At 39.8% G+C, this 10,668-nt stretch overlaps 1 protein-coding gene across 1 annotated transcript; it reads left to right on the top strand.

The window, feature by feature from the left end:
* The first annotated feature begins 1,461 nt into the window (after nt 1–1,461).
* LOC128735033 (conserved oligomeric Golgi complex subunit 6) lies at nt 1,462–3,679 on the top strand. The gene is made up of 4 exons (XM_053829492.1): nt 1,462–1,770; nt 1,834–2,727; nt 2,785–3,336; nt 3,396–3,679. Exons 1-4 carry the CDS (start codon nt 1,582–1,584, stop codon nt 3,624–3,626), a joined length of 1,866 nt encoding a protein of 621 aa, XP_053685467.1. The 5' UTR covers nt 1,462–1,581; the 3' UTR covers nt 3,627–3,679.
* Nucleotides 3,680–10,668: the final 6,989 nt, after the last annotated feature.

Raw genomic sequence — 10,668 nt, forward strand, 5'->3', positions numbered from 1 at the left:
GCCAAACAATTCCGCCCGGATTCACACAGCTCCGGCCCCTTTTACACCGGTGATTTTTTTTTTGAACGACACTTGTTCTAGCTTTTGTAAACCTTTAAATATGTCCGTAGGTGACGCGATCGAATCGGGCAGCAAACGAAGTTGGCTTGTTTAATTTTATTCACCGCACAATAATTCGCCACTACTTAGCTGCTTTACCAACACGATGAGACATTAGGCTTAAATTAATCCCCCGTAGAATTCAAACACTTCACTTTATTTGCGCGATTTTCATTTACGATTGGTATCGATATTGGGAGGCAGAACATGATCGCACTTTTCACTCGCCACGTGTGCCAATAGCACGAGACCGCACTTCCCGAGGAACCATAAAGACCGACGATCGATTCTAGACTGGGCTGATCCAATGAGGTTTAAAAAGGTGTGGCAGATGAAGACATTTGATGGTATTAGTAGCGAAAAATCAGAAAACGACGTCAAACTACAAAAACAAACCGCGTCGGACAATGGGGTTTGTTTTTGGAGTTTTACGTCACGCTTCATCGTGATTGGTCGATTTACGATTTCACCCACACCATGATGAAATTTCTTCATTGCACTAACACCACTTAACCAACTTTGCCACACCTGTATATATCCCATTGGGGCTGATCTGCATCAGGCTATCGATCGCATAGCATATTCAGATCCACTAACGGTACTTTTCTTGCCGTGCGTTTTGTCACGTAACACGTATACAGATGCGATCGCTCCGACCAGGGACGTATCTAGCGCATGGAGTAGGCACCGAATTTCACCAACAGCACGATAATTGCGCGGTAGCATATGCAACAGTGAACTGAAAAATCTTGATATTACACTAAACATATTCGCTAAGTGAAGCTGGGATTCGAATTCGCAGCATACAGCATCCCATCTGAGGGGCATCAATTCATTTTCTTCTTCAAGGTTGATGACGCAACTCTAAATAAACTTAACTCGTCAACATGTTGTTCAATTGACCGGAATTACTCGTATCAAGGAAATTGATCGATATAAATTAACTTAACTTAAAATTAAAATTGCGCTTAACAATTTGCTTTTCTAGTTTAACCGGAATACATTATCAAATAATTTTTTGATGGAGACTTTGCCTAATTTGTTATTCGCCTCTGGGGTAATTTTTTAACCCTATTAACAGCAGTTCCACTAAAATTATTTGCTAATTGACTTGTGCCAGGTTAATTTATAGGTAGTTCATACTTTAATTTAGTCATTCATAGAGATTTGTTGAAATATACGGAACCCTCAATATTTGTTTCCAGCGATGTGATGTTCGTGTGGCCATGTGACGAGTGTGACGTTGAGAGTATCAGAATCTAACTTCACAGCTGTTTCTGTCGTTGCTAGCAAAATTTAATAACAAATAAAAACGTCAAACAAAAAACTGCGGCCGACTTCTCTCCTCTGAGCTCTGACTGGATGTGAACTGTAAACAAAAAAGTGTTGATGTGGACGTAAAAATTCTAAGTTTCTAAAATCTAGAGTCGCAAAAAAGTAGCCTTTAAGTGGCCAAAACATTCCATCGCAGCGAACAACACAATGGAGGACACCGGCAAAGATGATTACATTCAGAAGAGACTAAACAAAATACTGGAAACGCGCATCGAGTCGGACCGTGAAACCCTCGATGCACTGACGGATTTATCGGAATTCTACACGGAAAACTCAATTCAATCCCGGCGAAATCTTCGCAGTCAAATCGAACGAAGAAGTTTGGCGATTAATGAGGTTGGTAGAGTTTTTATTACAATGTGTTATTGCCAACAATTTTAATTGTCGACCTTATCACAGAACTTCCTGGCTGCGTTTCGCGAGGTCAAGCAAGCGCTGGATGGCATTTGCGAAGACATCGACGCCATCAGCAGCTCGGTCGAAGGCATGAAGGCTCAGCTGAGCAACACCGAAGCCCAGCAGAAGCATTTGATTCAGCAGGCAAGTTCTCTGCAAACCGACCACGACAAGCTGCTGTTGCAGCAGAAAATCGCTTCCGGTTTTCTGTCCCGCTTTCAGCTGTCGGTAGCCGAACACCAGACGCTCTATGGAGTGACTCGAGACGAACCGATAACGGAGGAATTTTTCACCGTTCTCGATCACGTTCAGACGATTCATTCGGATTGTAAAACCCTTCTGCAGAGTGGTTACCAGACGGCGGCGTTGGACATTATGGAGGAAATGACTTTGCATCAGGAAGCAGCTCTGGAGCGATTATATCGGTGGACTCAAAGCCATTGCCGAAATGTGGATACCAATGAGATTGGCCACTTGTTGACGCAAGCTATGGCTCGTCTACAGGAGCGGCCAGTTCTGTTCAAGTACGTCATCGATGAATATTCGACCGCCAGAAGATCGGTCGTGGTTAGAAGCTTTATCGATGCATTAACGGTCGGGGAGGCACACGTAAAACCGATAGAAATGTTGGCGCATGATCCGAAGCGCTACATCGGAGATATGCTCGCCTATATTCATCAAATTTTACCAGTTGAGCGTGAGAATTTGCTTGCCTTGGTCAAGAAGTGCGATAAAGATGTCACCGAGCAAACGCAGCTGGCAATGACCAACATTTCCGATGGCGTTTGCCATCCGCTGAAAGTACGCGTGGAAATGATTCTAAACAGTGAAAAGGACACGATTGTTTTGTACTCTATTTCAAACTTGATTCGTTTCTACCAAAATATTATTTCAAATGTAAGTATTTCATTGTTCCAACAACTGGAACGTGTTTCAATTTGGTTTCCGTTTTAGGTCGTCAAAGGTGGACAGTTGGAACAGTGCATCGCGGAGCTATTGGCACACTCCGAAACGTCCTATTTAAACTCGTTGGCTTATCAGGTTAAACAACTGCTGCAGGGCCCTAGCGAGCACAAACTGGGCCTTGAACCGCCACAAACCGATCTTGTTCCGTCACCCAGCGTCGGTCGGTTGCTAAATCTACTGAAAGAAATTCTTTCCGTCGCCAGTATGGTCGAAGGAAGCCAGTCGGACATCTTGAAAATCGTTTCCTGCGTAATCGATCCCTTGCTGCAGTCCATCCAGGAGTCGGCGTCCCATCTGCCCACCACAGATATGGCCGTTTATCTTCTCAATTCACTGTATCAAATCGAAAGTGTGTTGACGATTTACGAATACATGGAAGATCGGTTGGAGCGCCTGCAGGCGCAGTCTGATGCTCAGATTGATACTTTGACCTCGGAGCAGGCCTCATCGTTGGTGGCAAATCTTAATTTGGGTCCAATCTACACCGTACTGCAAAGCAACGTTTCCCAAATCGAGCAGCGACATCTTCAGCTGTTTATGGTAAGCAGTTTTTTCCTCAATTCAGTTGAAACGTACTTCATTAAATTTGCCGGTTTCAGTCAAAGTTGGACAGTTTTCTGGAGATGCCGGAGATTTTGCTGCTGCCGCAAGTTAACCTGCTGTTGAGCGGCAATCATCGCTCAACGGTACAGAAGCGTTCGTTCAACGTAATCGTGGCTATCTATAAGCAAATTTACGAGCGCATTCACGATCCTAGCAGCGGCTACGAGAATCCTGAAGCGGTACTTTCAAAAACTCCCGAACAAGTAACGGAACTGCTGTGTGGTTGAGTGTTAAATGTTTTATGCAACAAAATATATACGAGCCTGGCTCGTGGTAACTGGTTAGTAAGATGTCTTTATTTAGAACAAATTTTGTTTTTTTATTCTCTAGAATTGCGAGTGATTCGCAAAAAAATATATGCACTTTCGCTTCTGTAAAATAACGGCGGGGACATCCAATACCACTCACACCGGATTAATTAGCAGATTTTCCCAATAAAGGCTAAGTAAATATTCTCGCTAATGGATCATTTTCTTGATATGATACAAAATACTTTTTTTTTTGACTTGGAGGCATTGTGGACTTTGAAAATACCTAGATTCTGGCAAACCTAGCTTTGAAATAATGAATCTACTCTAGTATTGGTACGAGGAATAGCCATGCCAGTCGTGAGGTTCTGTTCCCAGGTCAGAGGCGGCTCGTCGACCAAGTCTAGTTTATCGCCGTGTTTGATTCGTTTGAACCTCTTCCTTTCATGTATTTTCTACGAAACCTTGTGCTATCGGTGACAACCGGCGTAAGAAAATCGGCGAGAGTATCTTGTAGGGGGCGTTTACCGGCGTTATGACACGATTGTTGCAGCAGTCGAGCCGATCAACCTTTTTGAGAGATGGGACAAACCTAGGCTGGCCAGACGTCCCGGATTTGAATGGCTTGTCTCCGATTGCTAAGCGTTCCGGAAAGTGTCCCGCATTGATTACTTTTTTCATCGAAACACTTTAAGAATGAAACGTAGGTAATTATGTTATATTTTATGAGAAAACTGAAAAATCTCATTCTCTCATCGATATTTCGAACAAATTCTTTTACTTTACTGTTGAGTGTTGATACCGCTCATCAGCAGGCGCACACCTTCTTCAGTTACGGTTTTGGCCAAACAGTTTCTTCATTTGACCAATGTCGTTGGTGACTGTTCTCTTCATCTTTAGCTTTCGCTTGATTATCCCCCAGTACCTTCAATATTGGATAGAGCCGAGGACAGTTTTATATACTCAACTCGTTTGAGATTAACTGAAGGCCATTGTTGCTGTACCATTGTAGGTAGCATGCCCTTGCTGTAAAAGCAGGCCGTCATGGGACTTCATGAAGACTAAAATCCGTTTGGTGAGACACTTACTTACTTTACTTTACTTTAGTGGCAACGGTCCGTTACCGATCATGCGCCGAACGTAATATGGTCCTCCAGTACCGTCGGCCCTAGGCTGCCGTTCTCCAATCCCCACGAACACCAGCTGAACGTGCATCGTCTTCGACAGCACACACTCACCGTGTGTGGGGTCTGCCTCGGAGTCTACGGCCTCTTCCTAGTTCTCTGCTGAAAATAGTTTTGGCTACTCTTTCATCGGGCATTTTGGCCATGTGTCCAGCCCACCGCAGCCTGCCACTTTGCACTACCTTCACTATATTAGCGTATTTGTATACTTGGTACAGCTCGTGATTCATTTCCATTTTGCCACCAAGTATAGAACGCAGAATTTTACGCTCGAAAACCCCAAGCACTCGCCGATCAGCTTCATTTAGCGTCCATGATTCGTGTCCGTAAAGGGCACCGGGAGGATTAGTGTTCTGTAGAGCGCCAGTTTTGTGCGAATTTGCAAACTACGGGACTTCAGCTGGCTACGTAATCCGTAGAATGCCAGATACGCGACTGCAACTCGTCGTTTCACTTCGCGGCTTACATCGTTGTCACATGTCACGAGTGTACCAAGGTACATAAATTCCTCCAATACTTCATATCATTCCCCATCTAACTCCACCTCGGCACCAACACCACTTGGGCTCCCACGTTCCCTACCAGCAACACCATGTACTTCGCGGTGTTAATGGTTTCCTATTATGCTAAAAAGGTTTTCTTTTCTTGGTTGAAACAAATCCGTTGCTTTCCTTGAACATCATAAAACTGACTTTATTACTGCTCCAACAGGTTAGTTTTATCTGATCAACTTATTTCCTAGTGTTAGTAAGTTTACAGGGTATTGTTGGAGGTGTGGCTTAATCTATTCAACCATGATGCAAAGTCTGAGTCGAGTCAATATGATTGGTCGAGAATGTCGTGTTAAGTCGGATACGTGAGATAGAACGTGAGTTAGAATGAACGAGTTTGAATGAGTGTAGAGAGGGAGAATTGAATGAGTGTCGAGAGAGAGAATTTGTGATAGCGCGTCGGTGGTGAATATAGCGTGAGTTCTCTTGGGTGAATGACGTGTGTAAAGTAGTTCAAGATCGCACGATGCACTTGAGCTTGCTGTTTGCATAGAGGAAAAATATCGTGTCTGTTTCGTGTATTTTGATGAGGTGTGATTGTATATGGGTGGTTTGAGGCTGAGCTTTGTCTTGTAGGTTGTTTATGAGATTTGTACTTGATGTTTTCTAAGGAATCTTGTTTTAACGGTGTTTTGGTTCTGGTTTCGTTGTAAGGTGTCGGGTTATTCTATGAATCTGATATGGGTTTCTTGTAAGGATTTAGAGTGGGTTTGGTATGAGTTATGTTCGTGGGAATTGTGGTTCGTACCATCTGTGGAATGTTGGTTGGTCATGTTTTTGGGAAAAGTCTGGTCTTTGTCATGTGTCATTGTAAATTCTAAACATCGCTTAATGCGTATAGCATACCTTCCCTTTGAAGAGTAAGGTACGGGGTAGTAAAAAAGGACGGGGTTTTTTCGTAACATATATTGTTGTCATATAAGTTTTTTTTTGATAAATTTGAAAAAGGTTGTTGATTAGCCGTTGGGTGTTGGATACTTATTGTAATGGTAATTGTAAACTGTTACATAATATGTGATTGTTGTTTTGTTGCGTTTTTATCAATCTATTTTTGTGTACTATTGTCGATTTGTTGGTTCTAATACATTTGATTTTACAATTTGGATCTAGTAATTCTTCGACTACATATGGTCCTTCATACCATGGGTCTAATTTTCGTCTATTTTCTATTTTTAAATAAACTGTTTCGTTGATATTGAGTTGTATAGGATTAATATCGTTTTCTGCTGACTCTGTTCTTTTGATTTTTTGCGTGATTAGTCTATTTCTAGCTATCTCGTTTGATTTTTGTAATTTAAATTTTAATTCTTTGCTGTATTGGTCAAAATTATAAATTGGTTCTGTTCCATGTTCGAAAATTTCCTGGGGTAACTTTGCTTTGGTTCCGAAAACTAATTCATGTGGTGTAAATCCGTGGTCTGAGTGTGGTGTTGTGTTGTAATTGAATGCATAAAATTTTAACCAATCATCCCAGTCAGATTGATGTTCATTGACGAAAGATCTCAGATACTCGTTTAGACATCTGTGATTTCTCTCCAATGAGCCAATTGTCTGTGGATGATAGGCGGTGCTAAATTTCTGTTTTACTTGTAGGGTTTTGCATATTTGTTCGAAGATTTCATTGTTGTATTCTGTTCCTTGGTCTGAACGTAAAATTAAAAATGAACCGTATGTGAGAAGAAAATCATTGACTAATGCTTTAGCGATGACGTTGGCCTCTTTTGTGGGTACTGGTATCAATACGATATATTTTGTTAAATCGCATTGAATACTGACTGCGTATCGATTGTTATTATTGCTTTTCGGTAATGGTCCGATAGTGTCTATGGATATAATTTCAAATGGGTATGATGGTGTTGTAGTTACTATTTGTTTTTCCTTTGTGTGTTTTATGACCTTGTTTCGCTTACAAGATTCACATGATTGAATATATTCTGCTATTGATCGTTTCATGTTGTTCCAATTGTATAATTCTCTAATTTGTAGGTATAGTCTATGTTGTCCAACATGTCCTCCTGTTGGTGTGTTGTGGAAATCATGTAATATTTTCTGTATAATTTCCTTTTGCGTCACCGTTGTTGGTGGTTTGTATATAATAATTTGTATTGAATGCACTTGTGCATTTGCGATTGCTTTAAAGTTCTCGAGTGATATCATGTTGAATAATTCGTCTTTTATTGACAATGCTAATTTGCTTTGATAAATTTTTCTTGCTTCTTCCTCTAATTTTAGAAGAGCAGACTCTAAAGCCTGACTTCCATTTATATTTTGATGCACTTGTGCAACAATTTTGTTATTTTTCTTTATGATAAACTTCAATTCGTTTCCTTTATAAATTTTTGTCTCGAGTTTTAGTAATTTGTTTGTTTCAGAAGGGTTGTTAGTCATGTACGTCGAGAGGTGATCAATTTCTCTAGGTACACTATTCTGAATTTTGTTTGTAGTTTCCTTCACGTTATTCTGCAAATTTCTGGTCATGGACCTTGTATTTACTCTTAAAATATTTAATTGTTTTAGTTCGTCTGACGTTGTAATTATTCGTGACAATGCGTCAGCTCCTACGTTTCCTTTGCCTGGTATAAATTCTACTGTAAAATCGTATTCTTCCAAATCTAACCGTATTCTCGTTAGTTTTGAAGTGGGGTTTTTCATGCCGAACAGATACACTAAAGGTCTGTGATCTGTTTTAACAACAAATTTTCTTCCATACAGATATGGTTTAAAGTAGTTAATGGCCCAATGGATTGCCGTTAACTCTTTCAAAATTGTAGGTTTGTTTTTCTCACCTGGTGTAAATGATTTGCTTGCGAATGCGATTGGTAAGTTTCCGTTTTGGGTCTCTTGAGACAGAACTGCTCCACATCCAATGTCTGATGCATCAGTTGTAACTATGAAGTCTTTTGCAAAATCTGGGTATTGGAGTAGTTTCGGGGAAATTAGAGCATTTCTTAAGGTATCGAAAGCTCTTTGACAGTTAGCTGTCCAAATGAAATTTGTGTTTTTCTTTAGTAATTGATTTAGGGGATGTGCTATTATTGCGAAATTTGGTACAAATTTTCTATAATAGTTGCAAAATGCTACAAATCGTCTGACTTCGTCAGCGTTTGTTGGAATTGGGTATTTTAAAATTGCATTAAATTTTGAATCATCGGGTAACATACCTTGGTCGGTAATTTTATGACCGAGATAAGTCACTTGTGTGCTGAAGAATTTGCACTTTTGGGCGTTGAGTTTTAGGTTATAAAATCTCAAACGTTCAAACACTTGTGTTAGATTTGATAAGTGGTGATTGACTGAGCATCCTATTACTACGATGTCGTCAATGTAAATGAAGGCTAATTCTGGCGTTAAACCTGCCATTGCTATAGTCATCATTCGTTGAAAACTGTTTGGGCTGATGTTTAATCCAAACGGTAATCGAGTAAATTGATAATGACCGTTTTTGGTTGAAAATGCTGTAAATTTTCTGGATTCCATATCAAGTGGGATTTGGTGGAATCCAGACATCAAATCTAATGTGGTGAAGAATTTGGCTCTTCCTAATTGGTCAAGTATATCATCTATCCGGGGTAGTGGGAATCGGTCTGCTAGTATCCTTTTGTTTAGTTGTCGGAAGTCTACAACTAAACGCCATTTTTTTGTGTTATCCAGTGATTTTTTCGGTACTAGTAGGATTGGTGAGTTATAAGGGGATACTGAAGGTTCAATTATGTTTCCTTCTAGCATTTTGTTTACTTGACGGTCAATTTCGTCATATTGGGAATGGATCGTTTTGTAGTTAGGAATATATACTGGGACGTTGTCACTAGCCGCTATATTTTGCGTATAGAAGTTGTTTTGACTGACTTCCTCTTCTGGAAGACAAAATATGTCTTGATATTGACTGATTAAGTTTTTGAATTTTTCTACAGCATATTTTGGAATTTGTTCAGTATTTATATTTTTGAGAATTTGCTCGTATCTGCTATTCTCATTTGTCTTATTTTTTATTGGTATAATATAATCTTTTAAACTACTTAATGTCGGCTTAAATTGCGTATATGCTATAAATGATGGGTTGTCGTTCGTATTTACAAATTTTACATAAGGTTTTTGTGGGGAAACTATGGTATTTCCACAAAAAATTCCTGGGTAGATCTCTTCGGAATGGACTACCATATCCTCTGAGATGCCCAAATAAGGTATTCTTCTGACAACTTCGCTTCGGCTTGGTAACATAAAGCCTTCTTGCATATTGTCTTCTATTGGTATTGCTATCTGTACATTTTGTATATTAAATGTAAGTAGCCAATATTCGTAGTCTATTACGCATTTGTAATTTGCTAAAAAATCGCGACCTAAAATGCCGTCTGCTTTAATTGGTAAATTAGGTGTAACTAAATGAAATTGGTGATTTAATGTTAAACTATCATTAAAGCATAGTATTGTATTAACTATTCCTAAAGTTTCTATTGTATTCTCCGTTATTCCGGTTAATTTAATTTTATTTGCTTTATTTACAGATTGGTCAGGGTGTATATTTTGTGCTTTAAATAGTGAAATATCTGCTCCTGTATCGATAATTAAATTGCAAATCTTATTTCCAGTCATGTGCACCTTGACTCGAATAAAATTTGATGTATTTAAATTTATTGTTAATATGGGTGTGCCTGTCGGTAACAAGTAACCAGAGTGTCGACTTCTCTGATCAATTGTTACTGTTGGGCGAAAAAATAGTTTTGGTCAGGTGGTGATAATGATGGTCGGTGGATTTGTTCCACTTCTTGATTGAAGGGTAGCATGTCTACGCCTTGATTAAGTGTTGGTTGTTGTACATTTGGTTCAACTTGCGTTACTTGCTGTTGGTTTGCTAAGTACGCTCGAGCGAATCTTTGTCCATTATTTTGTGGTTGTGTAAATCGTTGTCCGTTATTTTGGTATCCGCGTGCGTTACTGTGTTGATATCCGCGTCCGCGTTGTTGGTAATTAGATCTTTGATTTTGGTAATTGTTGTTTTGGAATCGTCGAGGTTCTTGACTTCTGAAATTCCTGTTATTCATTTCGAAGGGACGTCTGAAATTTGTTTGTTGATGATAATATCCTCTTCCTTGTCCTTGTCCTGAGACTTGCTGGTTGTTATATCGTCTGTTAATTTGTAAAACTGATGATGAGTGGCTTTCGCGTTTTTTCTGTTCGTTTTCCATCGCTACGTTGATGGCTTCTTCTATAGTCTCAAATTTTCCAATTCTAAGCATCATCTCGGTGGTACTGTTGCTGGTATTGTCGATCATTGCAGAGATGGCTGCT

This window comes from Sabethes cyaneus, chromosome 2 (genome assembly GCF_943734655.1).
Source record: "Sabethes cyaneus chromosome 2, idSabCyanKW18_F2, whole genome shotgun sequence".
NCBI classification, from domain to species: Eukaryota; Metazoa; Arthropoda; class Insecta; order Diptera; family Culicidae; genus Sabethes; species Sabethes cyaneus.

Coding starts and splice junctions, on each gene's coding strand:
- LOC128735033 (XM_053829492.1), top strand. CDS start 1,582: ATGGAGGACACCGGCAAAGATGATTACATTCAGAAGAGACTAAACAAA. Junction 2,728..2,784: donor ACCAAAATATTATTTCAAAT/GTAAGTATTTCA, acceptor TTTCCGTTTTAG/GTCGTCAAAGGTGGACAGTT. Junction 3,337..3,395: donor GACATCTTCAGCTGTTTATG/GTAAGCAGTTTT, acceptor TGCCGGTTTCAG/TCAAAGTTGGACAGTTTTCT.